The sequence below is a fragment of the Pristis pectinata genome, chromosome 4 (assembly GCF_009764475.1).
Source record: "Pristis pectinata isolate sPriPec2 chromosome 4, sPriPec2.1.pri, whole genome shotgun sequence".
NCBI classification, from domain to species: domain Eukaryota; kingdom Metazoa; phylum Chordata; class Chondrichthyes; order Rhinopristiformes; family Pristidae; genus Pristis; species Pristis pectinata.
The window spans coordinates 13573469-13593989 of NC_067408.1; the positions used below are offsets into that span (position 1 = coordinate 13573469).

The 20521-nt window shown below is 41.4% G+C and overlaps 1 protein-coding gene across 1 annotated transcript in view; it reads left to right on the forward strand.

Annotated features, from left to right (window-relative positions):
* Positions 1-20521, forward strand: part of rad50 (RAD50 homolog, double strand break repair protein) — a 134462-nt gene that overhangs the window by 82431 nt on the left and 31510 nt on the right. Inside the window, 7 exon segments of the mRNA XM_052014835.1 lie at positions 48-285; positions 5774-5963; positions 9395-9521; positions 11180-11373; positions 12609-12719; positions 13614-13706; positions 14068-14181. Coding sequence (XP_051870795.1) covers positions 48-285; positions 5774-5963; positions 9395-9521; positions 11180-11373; positions 12609-12719; positions 13614-13706; positions 14068-14181 — 1067 coding nt within the window.

A 20521-nucleotide genomic window follows, 5' to 3' on the forward strand; every position in this document is an offset into this window, starting at 1 on the left:
AGAAATAACTGAATTTGTTTGGTTGCTTCTTCACCCTTTTTTTGTAGCCATGCTCTCTGGAGCAACGGCTGTGTACAGTCAGTTCATTAGCCAGCTGACGGAGGAGAACGAGCCCTGCTGTCCAGTGTGTCAGCGCATCTTTCCGTCGGAGGCAGAGTTGCAGGACATCATTGATGACCTGCAGTCAAAGCTCCGGCTCGTTCCTGACAAACTGAAGTCTGCGGAGTTGGAGCTGAAGGAGAAAGAAAAACGCCGCGATATCATGATGGGACTCAAACCAATCAGGTACAAGACGCACACAGCTGCCTCTTCTCTCTCTCTTGTTGCCCATTGATTTAAGAGGTTGATTGATTTAGGACATTTAAGAGACTCTTAGATAGACGCATGAATGATAGAGAAGTGGGGAGCTATGTGGGAGGGAAGGGTTAGATAGATCTTAGAGCAGGATGAAGTGTCGACACAACATTGTCGACCAAAGGGCCTGTACTGTGCTGTTATGTTCTATGATTAATTCTCTGTTAGATTTGATTTCTATTTTTCATTTAAATAACCTTTTTAAAAATACTTTCTTAAAACTTATTTTAATTTCTCTAGTATTTTTTCTTTTACGATGGTATCCAGTATATTTTTATTAATTGCTTTTAGCAAAGGGATTTGTACCAAGTCTTATAGGCCGATAATTTCTCATATAAAAGCAGCAATGTTGAGCAGGTCAGGTGAGAGAAAGAGAGTTAATGTTTCAGACTGATGATTTTTAATCAGAACTAGGAAAGATTAGAAATCAAGCATGTTTTGAGTTGCAAAGAAGGGGGAGAGATGGAGGTGACAAAGGGACGGGCTATCTGCAATAGGGTATTGAAGGTTTGCTAATTACAGCTGATCGCCTGATGGGGATTGGAATGGGAGATGAATTGGGAGTAGAGAGGGGAAGAAACAACGTTTTGCAGCCATTGGATATCCAAAATAAATTGGAAATGCAATTGGTTTATTATTCTCACCTGGTTGGTGTCAGGTCCACTACTTTTCATGTTATATGTTAATGATCTGGATGATGGAATTGAGGGCTTTGTGGCCAAGTTTTCGGATGATTCAAAGATAGATGGAGGTACAAGTAGTGTTGAGGAAGCAGGGAGTCTGCAGAAGGACTTGGACAGGTTGGGAGAATGGTCAAAGAAGTGGCAGATGGAGTACAGCGTAGGGAAGTGTATGGCCATGCACTTTGTTGGAAGGAATAAAGGCATAGACTATTTTCTAATTGGGAAGAAAATTCAGAAATCAGAAGTGCAAAGGGACTTGGGAGTCCTGGTGCAGGATTCCCTAAAGGTTAACTTGCAGGTTGAGTCAGTAGTAAGGAAGGCAAATGCAATGTTAGCATTCATTTGGAGAGGACTAGAATATAAAATCAAGGATATGATGCTGACCCTTTATAAGGTGTTAGTCAGACCGCATTTGGAGTATTGTGAGCAGTTTTGAGCCCTAAATCAAAGGAAGGAAGTGCTGGGGTTGGAGAGGGCCCAGTGGAGTTTTACGAGAATGATCCCGGGGATGAATGGGTTAACCTATGAGGAGCGTTTGATGGCTCTGGGCCTGTACTTGCTCGAGTTTAGAAGGATGAGGGGGGATTTCATTGAAACATACCTAATATTGAAAGGCCTGGATAGAATGGATGTGTGAACAGCCAGATGGTGGTGAATCTGTGGAATTCATTGCCACAGACGACTGTGGAGGCCAGTCATTGGGTATATTTAAAGCGGAGGTTGATAGGTTCTTGATAAGTAAGGGCATCAAAGGTTACGGGGAGAAGGCAGGAGAATGGGATTGAGAGGGAAAAATAAATCAGCCCTGCTCAGATGGCGGAGCAGACTCGATGGGCTGAATGGCATAATTCTGCTCTTATGTCTTACGGTCTTATATACCAAGATACAGTGAAGAAAAATTCTTGCATGCCATCCAGACAGATCATTCCATACATAAGTACATCAAAGTAGTGAAAAGGAAAGCAGAATACGGAATAAAGTGTTACGGTTACAGAGAAAGTGCAGTGCAGGTAGACAAATAAAGAACAAGGGTCACGATGAGGTAGATTGGGAGGTCAAGAGTTTATCTTTTAGCATATGAGAGGTCCATTCAAAAGTTTGATAATAGCAGGATAGAAGCTGTCCTTGAGCCTGGTGGCACGTGCTCTCAAGCTTTGGTATCTCCTGCATGACAGGAGAGGGGAGAAGATGAAATGACCGGGGTGGGAGGGGTCCTTGATTATATTGTCTGCTTTCCCAAGGCAGTGGGAAGTAAATGAGAATTACTCCAAATACTTAGCAGATCAGGCAGCATCAGTGGAGAGAGAAAAATGGAATTAAGATTTCAGGTTGAAAACCTTCATAAGATCACAAGACAAGGGAGCAGAAGTAGGCCATTTGGCCCATCGAGTCTGCTGCAAGGAAAAGGAAAAAGAAATGAGAAATTGCGGGCGGTGGGGGGGGGGAACAAAAAAAACCTAACCCCAATTTTCGGCCTTATCCTCATATCCTTTGATACCCCGACTATTTAGATATCTATCTATCTCTTCCTTAAATGCCTCCAGTGATCTGGCCTCCACTGCTGTACCTGGCAAGGAATTCCACAAATTCACCACCCTCTGGCTAAAGAAATTTCTCCTCATCTCTGTTTTAAACCTGTACCCTCTAATTCTAAGATTGTGCCCTCTGGTCCTGGACTCACCCACCAAGGGAAACAGCTTGACCACATCTACTCCGTCCAGTCCTTTCAACATTTTAAATGCCTCTCATTCTTCTGTACTCCAGTGAGTACAGTCCAAGAGCTGACAAACGCTCATCATACATAGGCCCTTTCATTCCAGGAATCATCCTCGTAAATCTCCTCTGAACCCTCTCCGACATCAGCACATCTTTCCTAAGATATGGAGCCCAAAACTGTGCACAGTATTCCAAATGAGGCCTCACTAGTGCCTCGTAGACCCTCATCAACACTTCCTTACTTTTATACACTATACCTCTAAAAATGAATGCCAACATAGCATTCGCTTTCTTTACCACCGATCCGACCTGGTGGTTAACCTTTAAGGTATCCTGCACGAGTACCCCCAAGTCCCTTTGTACTTCTGTACTTTGAATTTTCTCTCCTTCTAGATAATAATCTGCCTGTTTATTTCTGTTTCCAAAGTGTACAACTGCACATTTCTCAACATTGAATCTCATCTGCCATTTCCTTGCCCATTCTCCTAAACTATCTAGGTCTCTCTGCAACCTTCCTGCCTCCTCAATACTCTCTACTCCTCCACCTATCTTGGTGTCATCCGCAAACTTAGCCACAAAACCATTTACTCCGTCATCCAAATCGTTAATGTACAAAGTAAAAAGAAGCGGCCCCAACACAGACCCCCTGCAGAACACCACTAGTAACCAGTAGCCAACCAGAACAAGATTCGTTTATTCCCACCCTTTGCTTCCTGCCAACCAGCCAATGCTCCACCCATTCTGTTATCCTACCTGCAATTCCATGACCTCTCATCTTATTAATCAGTCTCTTATGTGGCACCTTGTCGAAGGCCTTTTGAAAGTCTAAATACACAACATCTATCGCCTCTCCCTTATCCACCCTACCTGTGATTTCTTCAAAAAACTCCAATAGGTTGGTCAGGCAGGATCTTCCCCTCACAAAACCATGTTGGTTAGGACCTATCTTGCCTTGCGCCTCTAGGTATTCCATAACCCCATCCTTGAGGATCGATTCCAATAACTTTCCCACCACTGACTTCAGACTAATAGGTCTGTAATTTCCTTTATGCTGCCTCCCACCTTTCTTATACAGCGGAACTACATTTGTGACCCTCCAGTCCTCCGGAACCATGCCAGAGTTTATCGATTCCTGGAAAATTATCACCAATGCCTCCGCTATCTCTAAAGCCACCTCCTTCAGAACCCAGGGATGTACCTCATCCAGTCCGGGAGACTTATCAGTCTTTAGCCCATTTAGTTTTCCTAGTACCTTCTCTCTAGTAATCTTAACGGAACTCAGTTCCATTCCATGAGACCCCTGACTAACCGGTATATTGCTGATGTCCTCCACAGTGAAGACTGATGCAAAATACTCATTTAGTTCTTCTGCCATCTCTTTTCCATCAAGACTGATCTGCTCTAGTGCTGACAGGGAATGTTGTCTTTCAGAAGTTAAGTCCTGAGGGCTTTAGCGTGCCTAGTTAGAAGGTGAGATGTTGTTCGTCAAACTTGTGTTGGGCTTTGTTGGTGGCAGGTCAGGGCAGGAGTAGGGTGGAGGGTTAAAGTGACAGGCAACAGGAAACTCAGGGTTATTCTGTGGACGATACAGAAGTGTTTTGCAGCGTGGTCACCCAGTCTGCACTTGACCCCTCTATGTAGAGGGGACCGTATTGTGAGCACTGAATGCAGTATGCTACACTGGAAGAAGTACTGCTTCTTCAGAAAGGACTGTCTGGATCTCTGGATAGTGGGAAGGTAAGAGATAAAGGTCAGACTTTGCAACTCCTTCTGCAGTTGCATCAGAAGGTACAGCTGGAAGGGGAATGGGTGCTGGTGGAAATGAAAGAGCGGAACCAGGAAGTTGTGGAGGCAGTGATCCCTTTGCAACGCTGAGAGGACGAGGAAGATGTGCCCGATGGCGTAATCTCACTAAAGCTAGCAGACATTGCAGAGAATGATCTGTTAGATGCAGCGGCTGATGGGGTAGAAGGTGAAGACCAGGGGATCTCCATCCTTGATTTGGGTAGGAGGAGATGAGGTGCAGGAAATGGAGCAGCGTTTCAGGTGGGCAGTTCATTACATTTCATGCACTTGGGCTTTCATCCCCCCCCTCTTCTGACGCAGGGCAAGGATGGGGGGTTCCCCTTGTCCTCACCTTCTACCCCACCAGCCTCCACATTTAACAGGTCATCCTCCATAATTTCCACGTGATGCCACACCGGGTTCTTTCCTCTCCCCTCCCCTTCACGTCTCCTCCAGGACACCAGCTGCGATTAGGAAGGCTTCTCCACCCACTCACAGCTGGCACCAGCACCACTTGGGTCATTTCGTCTGTGTTGCTGTCCACCCTGTCTTAAACACTCCCTTTGTGCTCTTTACCACTCTCCCTTAAAACTGTCCTTTCTGATTTCACTTCTGAATGAAATTACTCTAATTTTACAGACATTATTCCTTTGTTCAGTATTAATTGAACTTGAGATAAAATTTGGGCTTTTTGTCTAGTGGTTTGAACGTAGCATTAACAATCTTTCACATTGACCCACATGAAGAGGTCGGACAGGATGCTCATTAACCTGATCAAAAAGGTAGATGTAGTCTTAAAAATTCCAGAGTTCAGGGCCCAGGCAGCTTTTTTGCATTGGTTGCAATGCATAATTTTAACCACATTATTTTGATTGCAGTCCCCTGCACTCAAGGGAGTATGGCAGTTTACGTATCCTACCCTCATAATTTAATATCTTAAGCCCCCATTTCATTACTGTTTAGATGACTGAATTTGGAAAATAATTAGTGGTGCATCAATCTAAAATGTATCCTAAATATGAGAGCTTCTTTCAGAAGTAAAATTCATATCAGTGAGCGCTGCCGTATAACAAACATACCTATTAAAGTGGAACAGCTGAAATCTCAACCTCACACAAGATAGATCATGACATTTATATAAGGTCAAACAATTTTTCCTGCTCATTTGGCCAGCCTACATATTTTTGTCTGTGATTTTTTTATTTAAACTCTCGTGAAGCTTTTTTATTCTGCAGAGAAACAGTCATTGAACTTGAAGAAAAAGATTTGCCTGAGTTGCGAAATAAACTGCAGAGCATCAATCGAGATATTCAGCACCTGAAAAGCGACATAGAAGAGGAGGAGACTCAGCTTGCTGGCTTTATATCACAGGAAGGCTCAGCAAAGTTATGTCTGCAAGACATATCACTCATGGAGAGATACCAGGTAACACCAGGCAGGCCGTGTTCTAAAAATAAAAAAAGAAAATGCTGGAATGTTTGGCAGGTCAGGCAGCATTTGTGGAGAGAGAAGCAGAGTATATGTTTCAAGGCAGGACCTTTCATCAGGCTCCTTTCTAAATGCTCCCTTTAGCCAAAGTGGGAGCATGGCTAGAATTTCTATGTTTCTGTGTAGACTCTACATTTCTATGTCGAGTCCACAAGCTGATTTGTTTTCAAACCGTGTATCATAAATGCAAAGATTTTATTATGTCACCTTTAATTTTCTTTATTTCTGTGCTATCTCAATGAAAAGTGTTACCTTTTGGTAGCCAGCACTAAGCAGACTTGGTTTCCCTGAGACTGTGTTGCAGGAAATTTGGTATTGGTTTATTATTATTTGGTATCGGTCTTGCATACCAATCAATTCATTACACAGTACAGATACATCCTATTTGGATGCATCACGACATTGAGTTAGTACAGAGTTCTTTGAGGTAGTACTGGGTAAAACAAATAACAGAATACAAAGTGTCACAGCTATAGGGAAGTGCATTGCAGGTAGACACTAAGGTGCAAGGTCAAACAAGATAGATTGTGAGGTCAAGAGTCCATCTCATCGTATAAGGGAACTGTTCAGTAGTCTTATCACAGTGGGATAGAAGCTGTCCTTGAGCCTGGTGGTATGTGCCGTCAGGCTCCTGTATCTTCTGCCCGATAGGAGAGGGGAGAAGAGAGAATCACTAGGGTGGGTGGGGTCTTTGATTATGCTGGCTGCTTCATCAAGGCAGCGTGAGGTATAGACAAACTCTATGGAGGGGAGGCTGGTTTCTGTGTGTTCTAGTGCTCTTCTTTCTAGTCCCATTCTCAAAGTTATGTTGTCCACAGCCACTCCCATCATGTATTTCCCATTCATGTGCTCAGTCGCATGCTATGGTTTTCCTAAGCTCCCTGGTTTTACCTCACAAGAGTTTTTGTGGTCTCACCACACCCCATGCCTGTACCATTCTCCAGCTTTATAATTGTCCAGGACCTCTCTCTTCCTCTACGTTCATCTTTAGTTGTTCTAAACTGCCATTGGTAGCCAGGCAGCCAAACATCTAGGTCCCAGGGTACTGGAATTTGCAGCCTAAATCTTAATGCCTCTCCACTTTCCCTTCCCTCAACCCGCTTCAAAGACCATGCTTGTTTGGTCTGATGTCATTACTAGAGTCATACGGCACAGAAGCAGCCCTTTGGCCCAACATGTCCATGCTAATCCCATTTACTAACACTTGGTCCACAGCCTTCTATGCCTTGGCAATTTACATGCTCATCCAGATACTGCTAAAATGTTGTGAGAGTATTGGCCACCATCACCAAGTCAGGCAGGGCATTCTAGATTCCAACTACCATCTGGGTGAAAAAAAATTCCTCCTTGGATCCCCTCTAAACCTCTTAACCTAATTCTACACCCTCTTGTTATAGACAACTCTGCTATGGGGAAAAGTTTCCCAATATGTTCCCTATCTATGTCCCACATAACTTTGCATACCTTTATCAGGACTCTCCTCAGCTCTGAGAAAAACAAACACAGTCCATCCAGACTCATCTCAATTCTGGAGCATTCCATTCCAGCCCACATCCTGGTAAAACTCCTTCGAATCCTCTCCAGTGCAATCATGTCCTCTCAATAGTGGTTCAACCAGAACAGTACACCAGTGTCCAGCTGTGATCTAACCAAAGTCAAAGTTGAGTCTACTGTCACAGGCACAAGTAAATGTATGCACAGGTGCAATGAAAAACTTATTTGCAGCAGCATTTCAGGCACAGAGCATCAGATACAGAACATTCACAGGAAAAACACGAATTAAACATAAATTGGACACAATTTTTACAAGAAAACACAATTAGAACAAATAACAAAGTCTATTGTAGTGCAAATGATATTTTATGATAATACTTCTGTGAAACTCCTTGGGGTAGTTTGTTTATCTTACAAGGGCAATATAAATCCATGTTGTTGCAGCATTTAGCATCTTGAGATCTCATTTAGAAATTTTAAATAGAACATTGAATTACCTGCGTTAATGCATATTGTTTCTTGTTAAATTTCCTCTTGAATTATTGCTTTGAAATAATGTAAAATTACCCCTTTTACAAGGTACCAGCTGTAAATTATCTTGAAGGACTGCCATGCGTTATTGTTGGAGCCCTGATTATTGTGGAGAGTTGCAGAGTTGGATGTCGTGTGCCTCTTTATCCCGGGGCTGCTCTTTGTTGCATTGTGGTAGAGATTTTAGAGCAACGTGCCTGTCCCTTCAACCAGTTCATGCTTCGTGACTCTGGGAGAATCTCATTAGGGAAGAAAGCATAACATATCCCCTTATACATTTAAAACAAAGTAGCATGTCTAATTTCCTTCATTCACTGTGCTAATTCTATTGGTGTTTTTTTTCAATACTGATGAGAAGACAAATGTTCTGTCACTTTTCATAAGAGGAGCAGTTTTGGGTCCAGGGTATACTGCATAACTTGCTTCCTTAATGTTTCCTTAAAGATGGAGGCTATCTGTAAATCTTTAAGATGTCAAACTTTTGACAAAAAACATGATTTTAGTCTTAACATTTTTCGAATGATACACATTTGCTCCTCTCTAATTTTGAGTTTTTAAAATTCTTCTGATGAGCTAGCTTTGTCTTACTGAGGAGGGCCATGTGAGGGAGCTAAATTTCCATATACTGGGTATGACCTCTGGTTTAGTTATGCTATCTCTTTACAACTTTCAACCTTGCAGAGTTGTGCTAAGAAAATCTTTCAACTTTATCACGATGTCACTTTTTATTTGGCAGTATTCAATTGGCATTATTACAGCCAGTAGAATTTTTTTTAAGAAAGGTTTGTTTTTAAAGTTTGCAATGAGATGCCCTTTGCTTATATAATTGAAATTGCAACACTAGTATTGATTTCTAAAATAATCCTGAATCTAATTGTCAATATTATTAACAACCACTTAATTTTCAGATGAAGTAGGGAGTAATAACTAAGCCTGAGTGGAACTACAAGCTGTTTTTTGTTGGTTCCACATTGTTAAGGAGCAACATCTGGAAACTAAAATGGATGCTGGCATTTTATTTTTTTTAAACTGGTGTTTTTTTTTAAATTTTGTAAAAATGGATGGGAATAGCCTTTCTCACTGGCTCAGTTGTTTTGTGACCAAATAGCAAATTATGATCAGGAGTACCTTCCCTTTAATGGGGATGGAAACAGATTCAATAGTCGCTTTTAAAAGGAAATTGGATTCGTATTTGAAATGGGAAAAATATGTCATCTATAAGATCAAAGTAAAGTGAGAACAATGGGAAGGCTCTTTGAAAGACTTTACACTGGAGTTATGATCTCCTGTGATATGTCGTTACAAATGTTCATGACTGATAACTGTACTTTCTGTTCCATCAGACAGACCTGAGAGATGTTGAACGCAAGATTGCACAGCAGGCTGCCAAGCTCCAAGGGGTAAATATGAACCGAACAATGCAGCAAGTCAATCAAGAGAAGCAAGAAATGCAGCTCCAAGTGGAAACAGGTACGGAAGAATGATGAGAATTTTGGTTGTGCAAATACTTGCGATTCCCTGCATCAATAATATACCAAGCAGCTCAGGTTTTTTACTGACAGCATGGAAATGCGCCTCCATACCTAACCTCCATACCTAAGAGTATATGTTGGGACAAAAAGCCCTGTGCCAATTTAGGAGGGAAACACTGGCAAATTTCTCTCCAGCCCTTGTAAGTAATTAAACCATTTCTAGAAACCGCAGAGACTGGGAGTTGCATCAGATCGAGGATCTTTCATCAGTTAGTTATCTAATTGTGTTTGAGCCTTATTAAACAGATGACAAGATTTATGTCGAGGTAAGAAACTTGGGTGTCTTGGAACTTGAAGTAAAATGCTGCATTGTCAGCAGTTTGTAGCTCAAATATTTTGGTGTGTGATACTTGTGTAAGAGGGGATCTCAGAATACCTATGACCGAGATGAGAACATCATTGAGCCTGTTGATCTGGAGAACAAATTCAGTTCAGTTCTGGAAAGAACATGCACTTTATGAGTGACCACCAGCCTTGATATGTATTTTTGACCTGGAAGTTAAATTTTCTTCAATGGCTATAAGCATGCTGCTAATGGAGTTTGATCTAATAAGTTCAGTTGGACATTATTCAAAAATGAGATTGTATTGGTATTTTATCATTTTGTTTTAATATTACCTTTACAGGTCTCAATGCACTGCTCAAGTTCCGAGGGAAGGATCTTATCCTTGGTTTGTTGTTCCCAATCACTGTGGTCTCTGAAACTGATTTAATTACCTATGAGGGCTAAAGAAAGGTTTTCGTAGTGTTTTCCTTAAATTAGCCTGAAGTTCTTTTTCTCACGAAGGAATTGCATGGGTGGCTGGCATGGGATGAAGAAAACAATTGGTTGTTGTGTGCATAAGTTACCCCATGTCCGTATGAGACAACTTTGATGGGTCAGGTAATCTTTTTCAGCCTGTGACTTTGAGCATCAAATGCTCCAGGTTCTCTGGCTTCCGGTCAGCCAACTGTCCAATTTAGAATCCTCATCTTTGTTTTCAAATTCCTTCATAGACTTACACCAGCCTATCTCCGAAACCTCTCCAATCCTAGAAGCCTAAGGTCTCTGCGATTCTTCAGTTCTGGTCTCTCAGTACATCTTTAATTTTGTTTGTTTCAGTCTTGATAACCTTCATTTGCCCAAGCCCTTATGCTCTTTGCCCTGCCACCTCTGTCCTCAAACTTGCTCCATTAAACTTGCCTCTTGGACCAAGTCTTTTGCCCACTTAAAAGTAGGTCCTGGCTTTTGCCCTCTTCCTTTCCAGTCCTGATGAAGGGTCTCAACCCAAAACGTCGACTATTTATTTCCCTCCATAGATCGGCTGAATTCCCAGCATTGTGTGTGTGTTGCTCCACATTCCAGCATCTGCAGAATCTCTTGGGTCTCCTTGTGTGGTTTAGTGTCCGTCTCTGTTTGCCTTTGCTCTAAAGCACCTTAGGGTCTTTTACTGCATCAAAGTGCTGTATAAGTACACCGGACCATCAAACAACAAGGCATGTTCATTCCATTGCTAAACTGTGGCCTGAATATTAATAAAGGACTGATGCATTCCTGAATCTTTGAGAAACTACTGCAATCTTGCATTTACTGTGAAAGTACTGTTTCCATTGCAGTTTCCAGTAAAATCGAACTGAAAAGGAAAATGATTCAGGATCAGCAGGAACAGATCCAGTTATTGAAGAGCATTGTCAATGAGATCCGTGCTGAGAAACTCCATATTGCCGGCAATATGCAGCGGCGCCAACAACTGGAGGAGCAGAGTGCGGAATTTTCTACTGAGATTCAGTCCCTACACAGAGAAATACAAGTATGACATTGACAGCAATGTTAATGGCTCTGGCTTTCTTTTAGTTACTTTGCTATTTACATTGCAAAGTCAACTTCTAGTCTCGTTTTTTGACGCCTACCCTTCAATTTATCCACAACGTTCTTCAGTTTTCAGACCCCATCCTACAATGTTCTACTATAATTTCTAGGCACAGGTTGGAATATTTGCTTTATATCATGTTCTGTTCAGAAAATTCAGAACTGCCAATCACTGTGAATTCTAAATTCTGCTATTTTCTAGCGGACTGTTGAAAATTGTAAAGGAAAATGTTGGTATCAGTGGAATTTGGACCCATAATACTAAAAGGTCCACAGTCCCCATTTACAAATCGAGTGCGCTTGTGCGGATTCTACAAAGATTACTTCCTCCAAGTGCCAAAAAAAGACAGCCATTGTTATAGAGTTATTGTGTCATAGAGCATGGAAATGGGCCCTTCAGCCCAACTCATGCATACCAACCAAGTTGCCTACCTGAGCTCATCCCATTTGCCTGCATTTGACCCATATCCCTCTAAAACTTGCCTATCCAGGTACCAGTCCAAGTGTCTTTTAAACATTGTAAATGTACCTACCTCTACCACTTCCTCTAGCAGCTCGTTCCATATGCTGTCCTCAAGCACTTACTTTTGTTGAGGCCTCCTCATGGCCAAAGCATTCCGTAGTTTGGAACTTTTGCTCAAGGTGGTACATTGAAGTCCTAGGGGTGAGATTTACCTTTGAGTCAGAAAATCTTGGATGTTGATGCATTGTAGGAGTGATTGATGGGGAGTGAATAGTGTTTTCAGGAGGAGCTAATTAGCTTGCTTATAGCATGATGCTTCATGAGTAGCGGCCAGTTGGCTTTAGTGTGTTGGGCCAGAGAGGGAAAAAGGTTCTGTTTCATGGAGAATGGCCCTTAACTGGGAAGGCTACCTGTGCAGGTGCTGACTGAGGACAGTGTTGAGCCTTACTTGTGATGCTCTTTCCCGGTAATCCAAGTGGTTCATTGCTATTTACTGTAAAGGCTTGTATGTGAGACAATATACCCATTTGGGGCTTCATGTCAACTAGAACCTCAAATGAGAAACCACTTAGTGTTGTGTATGAAAATGTGAACCTTATTAAATGCAAGAGGTGAAAATAAAACTAGTGGCATTATATATCTGATGCACGATTTTTAACCATTATGTATTTATTAAATACGAATGTCTTTAATGCAAGTTTTCTCTTTTGCAGGAATCTGAGGAACAGTTATCTCCAATAGCTGCAACTCTGAATAAACTACGAGAAGAAAAACAGGAGCTGATGGAGAGGAAAAGTACCAGCTACAAGGAGATGCAGGATAAGGTCAGGGGGAATGTGATTGACTTGACTTCCAATCAGTAATGTTTGAATGTTTAGTCCTAGGTTATGGTCTCAAATGTGTTGTGTTTCATTCTGTAGCAACTACAACAATGAAATGCACCATTTCTTCTAATTAGTTCAAGCTCCATTTGATCCTTTTGCTATGTCATTCCTTGTGACAGCAAAGTTCTCTATGTTAAGTATGTATGATTTGATGAACACAGTTGCCATTCCACCTGAGCAGATTGAACAAATTTTGCCCAATTTTAATTCTGTCTGTCATCTGCCAATTCATCTGTAATTCTTGTCTCTGCAAACTTGATAGCAAAATGGCATAGTTTTATCAAGTGATGCTGATTCTGAGACTCCAGCTTCAGTTTGATTGCAAGGATCCAGTTTTGAACTTTTATCTCTATATTGATCAGTTTTGGATAAACCAGACTAAAAGACTATGACAGTACAAGTCATTAAGGTTGATAAGGATGACTGGGAAGAAAGGGTAAATTGAAAAGCAGGGATTGTGAAGTTAAGCTTGAGTTTTAAAATCCAAAATGCTGAGGGAGGTGAGTCAATTTTGAGATTGAGAAAAAAATAAGCTAAGTGAATTTTGACACTGAGATGACACAAGGCATGTAGGATGGCACACAGAGGGAAAAAATGTGCAATTATTAATTAAAGCAGTATTGGGGAAAAAAATGGGTACCAAAAGAGAAAGAAATTAGATTGGGACAGGAGAAATGAAGTCCCTGTCAGGTGGCCAGCTTTAAATAGTACTTGCCCAGGAGTGCAAGAGAATTCTAAGGAGACCCACCTCAGAAAATAGAATGGAAGGTTTTGAGTAAAGAAGAAGCAAAATTTATAAAATTGTTTACTTCATCTATAACTCTTTATTTCCAGATAAATGAGGTCAAAGACAAATTGAAAAATATTGATGCTTATGCAAGAGAAATTGAAAGATACATCAAAGAAAGAAAAGGTGAACATAAAGAGGTAAACACAGTTTTTACATCTGCTCAGTAGACTTGGTTTTGAAGAACTAAGGAACATCCATTTAAAGTTTGTGGTAAAACAATTATATAGGAGCATTGAGAACATTTTCTTCGTCCAGAGATCTCTGGGAGTCTGCAAGAGTACGGGAACTCTCAGCATATTTAAAGATTGTCTGGATAAACACTGGAGGTGTCCAGCTCTGCACAAAGAGGAATAAACCATGTCAAGAGCTGGAGAGTGGGACAAGGCTAGTTGCATTCATACTAGTTGGCGTGTACTCCAGGGCCGGGATGGTGACTTCTGTGCAGTAAACTTCTGTAATAGGACTTGTAATGGCTGTGTGTTTCTTCTGCTTTCCAAGCAAAAAGAGTCTGAGCTTCAAGACACCACAATTCAACTAAATGAAGCTGAGAAACAGCGGGAGAAGATGCACAGAGAAATGGAGGCTATACGAAAGGACATCGATACGCAGAAAGTAAGAGAAGAATTGTAGCTTCATGAATTGACACATATTCAAGCAAATTCTGTGAGTTTTACTGACTATTTCCCTAAGTATGATGAGACAGCCCTAGTCTTCACACAATGGGCCGGGAAACAAGCAACATTTGAAAGGGCAGGTTAATGGGTAGCTTTTGCTCAGAACCACCATGAACATGGTGAGCCGAGCGATCTCCTCCTCTGCTTTAGCCTTCCTGAGGTTCATCGGGAAGAAGGGCAGTCAGGGAAACTGTCAGAACTGCTGAGCAAAGGATGTTATATTCAAAGAGGCAGTTTGAAGCATACTTTTGAGGATGAGTTCAGTCACAAAGCGGAGTGGTTAGGAATAATAGCAGAGCAAAGTGCTTGTGAGCTGTTGACGAGAGTAGACCAGATTGTAAGCTGTTGTAAGGTAGAGCAGAGTGGGAGTGGGAGCAAAGCAAAGAGTTTGCACTAGGGAGGTGGTTCACAATAAAGAAATAAATGTGCCGGGAACAGAGTCTTCTGTAGGCCAGTAAGGACAGCCTATAATTGAGCTGGAGTTAAAAGATTGGATAATTCTGGATAAAGGAAGGATAAATTTGAATTTATGTGGTGCCATTATTGATCTCCAGATGTCTAAAATCTCTTTATTACCAGTGTAGTTATTGCTGTAATTTAGATAACAGGGCATCAGATTTGTCCACAGCAAGCTCCCCTAAACAGACAGAATCCATTTGAAGCGGTAGAAGATTGAGATCGGCATAGAGCAGTTGATTCTGAAGATAATTGTGCACAGGGTTTTGGGGAGAGGTAGGGTCAAACAGGAAGGTCCTTAAACAAATGAAATTGGAATTCTTGGCATTGAGAAGGATGGAGTTTGAAGCTCATTTTCAAACAGGACACAAGATGGCGTGCTAATGCATCCAATCTGGCCAGGAAGGAGAATGGTTTGAAACTGAGGCAAAAGCAACATCCAGAATTGGAAAAAACCAATTACAATTGCATCATGCCATACAAGATGTGTATACACTTGAAAATTACTTCCACATAAATTATGTGGATATGGGCTTGCCGATGTTTAGATTTCACATTTTCTATACAATCTATGAAGCATTGATTTCCTGCTTTCTTCACAGATGTAGTTAATTACACTTAACATCATGCTGCTTCATGTACAGACCTGTGAAATTTTAGCAGCCATTTGATTGGTTCACCAACCACTTTGTGCCGCCTCTTCCTCCTCACACTCCGATCCTGCTCTGCTCCCCAACTACAAAGTTTGAGTCTCGGATTCTTCAAAAGAGAAAAGGAGTTGCATTTGTAAAGAACTAGAGTTAGATTGGAATAGTTGAGCGAGTAATGTATGAACAAATATTGGAGACGGGTTAGGAAAATAAATACTCTAGTTTGGGTTTTGGTTATCATAAGATCAAATACAGGAAGTCTTACTCAGTCTGAGAGTTTAAGCTGAAAGCAAAATGAAGGAAATTCCAACAGTAACGTGTAAAATAACAAGAAGACGATAGATGGATTATTATAAAGAAGAAGATAGATATTGGTTTTAAGAAAAGAATTAACTTGGAATTTTATAGAATCATCTGTGCTCAAAATTGCTAAGCATATAATGAATATTGTGCTTAAGATGCCATTTTGATACCAGATTGTGTAAATTGGCATGTAACAATAGCACCTTTTGGGACTTTACACATCATCAGTCCCTTACTCATTCTATTAGAATAACAAAGAATCTTCTTTTTACTAAACTATTTATGTGAAAGGCATGCGGATCTGTTAATGTTCTGCAAAAATCTGGTGCTGAAGTATCTGCTCCCAATGACTGAGATGGATGGCCTTACTTTGTATAACTTGAATTTAATTGGCTGTTAAGCGCATAGAGGCATCCTACAGTCATGAATAATACTATATATACGTTTGCAGAAATGCAAGATCTTCACTGAGAGAGACTTTTTTTAATAAAGTAGTTTTTATTCCTTAAAATCTGATGAAAATCGTTCCTGACTTCTAACACGAAGTACAAATTCCATCAGGTTAAAAGTGCCAAAATAATTAAATGCAGGGGAATTCCCTTTATGGTTAGAATGTAGAACTCACTACCACAAGGAATAGTTGATACAACTACCATATAGGCATTTAAGAGGAAGAAAGAAATGGAATCTCTTAATGAGAGTTAGATAAAGTCATGTAGTTAAGTAACTGGATGTTTTGATTTGGAATCGTGTTCAAATCCCATCACAGCAACTGGGAATTTAAGTTCAAGTAATTAAATAGATCTGCAATATAAAGTTACTGCCTGTATTGGTGACCGTGAAGCTACCAGATTGTAGCACAGTGCCTTTCAATGAGGAAAATCTGTTGTCCTGATTTGTGTGATGTGGTTAACTCTCAAACAAAACAACCTGGGGTAATTAGGGATGGTCACTAAATGTTGGCCTTTCCAACAAAGTCTGCATCCTGTGAATGAATAAGCAAAAAGATTGGCAGGCCCAACTGGAGAATATGGTCTATTTAAGTGCTTCATGTAAAACTGGAAGTTGTGATCAGAAAGACTTCAAAGAACGTAAAAGTGGATAAAAATGATTGGATTGCAACCCATATTTATATAGAACATAGAAGACTACAGCACAGTACAAGCCCTTCGGCCCACGATGTTGTGCCGACATTTTATCCTGTTCTAAGATCTATCTAACCCTTCCCTCCCACATAGCCCTCCATTTTTCTATCATTCATGTGGCTATCTAAGAGTCTCTTAAATGTCCCTAATGTATCTGCCCCCACAACCTCTGCTAGCAGTGCGTTCCACACACCCACCACTGTCTGTGTAAATAAAAAAAACTTACCTCTGACATCCCCCTTATATCTTCCTCCAATCACCTTAAAATGATGTCCCCTCATGTTAGCCATTGTTGCCCTGGGGGAAATGTCTCTGACTGTCCACTCGATCTATGCCTCTTATCATCTTGTACACCTCTATCAAGTCACCTCTCATCCTCCTTCTCTCCAAAGAGAAAAGCCCTAGCTCCCTCAACCTATCCTCATAAAGACATGCTCTCCAATCCAGGCAGCATCCTGGTAAATCTCCTCTGCACCCTCTCTAACGCTTCCACGTCCTTCCTATAATGAGGCAACCAGAACGGAACACAATACTCCCAAGTGTGGTCAAACCAGAGTTCTATAGAGCTGCAACATTACCTCACGGCTCTTGAACTCAATACCCTGACTAATTTCTTTGAGGAGGGATTTTGTTTAAAGCTCAGTAAGAAATATCTTTTTAATTTGTTCAATTTTCATGGGATGTGAATGACATTGCAAGTGCCAGCATTTATTGTCCATTCCTAATTGCCTCCAAAGTTGGGAGTTGATCATTGATGCATCTGGAATCATACAGGCCGGACTGGAAAAGAATAGCAGATTCCTTTCCCTGAAAGACATTCGTGAACTAGGGTTTTTACAACTATCCAGTTGTTCATGGTTACTGCTACTTAGACCAGCTTTTAATTCCATAAATGAAGTTGCAACATAAACGAGCAGGGTCTTTTGTAGCGGTATTCGTGTGTGATTGCCACTGGATTTACATGCCAGTTGGTTGATAAGCTACAACTTCCCTTGGTCTTCCAAATGATGATGATGCACCATTTGGAAGTATTCCTGATGAAATGATATGGTCAGGTTTTCATTCCTTGTATTGTAGAATTCCGATAATCCAGCATCCCATTGTTCGGAAGTTCTGGTTTGTCATCTGGCTCACCCAGTAATCTGGAACATGAGCTGAGGGTTCAGAGGGCAAGTGGGGTGTGCAGCCAGAACTCAGGGTCTGGGGATCCCCACCGTGGGTCAGGTGCCTCGCTGGAGCCAGGGTCCAGAGTGCTGCTATATTTCCCACTCCCTTTAAACTCACTGGGTTCACTGAAAAGGTTACTGTGTCCATACCACATCCATAGATCCCTCAAGGTTGCCACACAGGTCACTAGGGTTGTTAAGAAGGCGTATGGAGTGTTGGCCTTCATTAGTCGGGGTATTGAGTTCAAGAGCTGTGAGGTGATGTTGCAGCTCTATAGAACTCTGGTCAGACCACTCTTGGAGTATTGTGTTCAGTTCTGGTCACTTCATTATAGAAAGGATGTGGAAGCTTTAGAGAGGGTGCAGAGGAGATTTACCAGGATGCTGCATGGATTGGAGAGCATGTCTTATGAGGATAGGTTGAGTGAGCTAGGGCTTTTCCCTTTGGAGAGGAGGAGGATGAGAGGTGACTTGATAGAGGTGTACAAGATGATAAGAGGCATATATCGAGTGGACAGTCAGAGACATTTTCCCAGTACGACAATGGCTAACAGGAGGGGACATAATTTTAAGGTGATTGGAGGAAGATGTAAGGAGGATGTCAGTGGTAAGTTTTTTTTATTTACACAGAGAGTGGTGGGTGCGTGGAACGCACTGCCTGCAGAGGTTCTGGAGGCAGATCCATTAGGGGCATTTAAGAGACTCTTAGATAGACACATGAATGATACAAAAATGGAGGATTATGTGGGAGGGAAGGGTTAGATAGATCTTAGAACAGGATAAGATATCGGCACAACATTGTGGGCCAAAGGGCCTGTACTGTGCTGTAGTGTTCTATGTGCAATATGTAAAAATAAAAGTGCGTTTAGATGTTAATAGGAGTAACATCCAATAGCCCAGAAGGTCTACTAATCCAGCACCACCAAAGTCCCGAAGTAGTTATAAGCTGGGAACTTGCAACCTGCACAGTGACCTGAGACCTCTGTGGTAGGAATGACACAGCTAGTGGAAGACTATGTACTGTGCACTGCTAATACATCACTGATTCTGTTTGAAGTAGATTTGCAGCCTCGGGTTAACAACAGGCACGGTAGTGTTGCGGTTATCGTGACGCTATTACAGCGCCAGAGACTGGGTTCAATTCCAGCCGCTGTCTATAAGGAGTTTGTACGTTCTCCCCAGTGTCTGTGTGGGTTTCCTCCTGGTGCTCCGTCTTCCTCCCACGTTCCAAAGACATACAAGTTAGGAAGTTGTGGGCATGCTACGTTGGCGCCGGAAGTGTGGTGACACTTGCAAACTGCCCCCAGAACACGCTACACAAAAATGCATTTCACTGTGTTTCGATGTACATGTGACTAATAAAGATATCTTGTCTTGTCTGAAATGTGTTTCATCAGAAACCAATGATTGAGAACAATGCAGAAAGGCTGTTTGATAGAGGCAATTCCACCAGTGAACAAACCATTAAGCAATTTGAACTTCAAACTTTGTATCCCGAAAGTATTATCCTTGTCACAGCCAAGGCTGAGATACAATATGAACAATACCTTCAACACAGCCACACAGAACAATAAACAAGGAGTATTTACATCACCTAGGGGAGTATCCTGTGTGTAGATGGTCTGAAGAGGGGACATCAGATGGGCTCTTTGGCCTGTGAAATATGGTGGCATGGGTCATGTTGACTTGGTCAATCATCAAGACTAATTCTCCCCAATGATGACTTACAGCTACCATCCCTTCCAGAGGCAAAACGACAAATAATGGACACTTTGCATAGAACAAGCCATAAAAGAACTACTAAAATCTATCAAAGAAGTTATTCCACGTAGTTCTCTTATTTTTAGGGGAATGTGTAGTAGTTTAGAAAGCATTTTGCAATCGCAAAAATGGAAATTACAATCATCTGCTAAGCTTCATTTTCAGTAAGCAGATTGATGGAACTTTTGAAGAGGCACTGAACTGCATCTGTGTGGCGACAGATTGTAGATCGCACTGATAAATGGTTCCTTATGACACAGTTCTATTTAACTTAGTTTGGTAGCCTCAGAAGCTTTTATCAACATAAGATCAAAGGCTTGCTAGGTTTATGAAATAATTGATGTTGGGGTGGAAACAAGAGATTCTACTTTCCTGCAAATAGATGATGGTCAGTGTCTAAAACAGACAAGTATTTCAGGGCTCTTATTGGAAAATATTTGTCTTTGTGAACAAAGTGCAGTGTGGGGTTTCATATTTGCTTGAAGGGAGAAAAGGTTGGGGTAAGCAAGGATTATTTTGTATCCTGCAAAGATCTGCAATTGAGATTCAAGGTAAAACTGCCCACACTAGCCCAGCAACATTTTGAATTTCAAACAACTCACTTCCTCTTATTCTGTTCTCTGGTCCCACCAGCAATAATTCCAATCTCACACCAACTGCCCCCATTTCCTGTTTGGGCACAGCAACTAGTCAGTGCAAAGTTCAGCACGTTGTCTGATGGTGGGTCTGACCCCCATGAGAAAATGGATTCATTCCATTTACTTGGGAAGCTTGCAAGAGTTCTACTGTTTGATGCA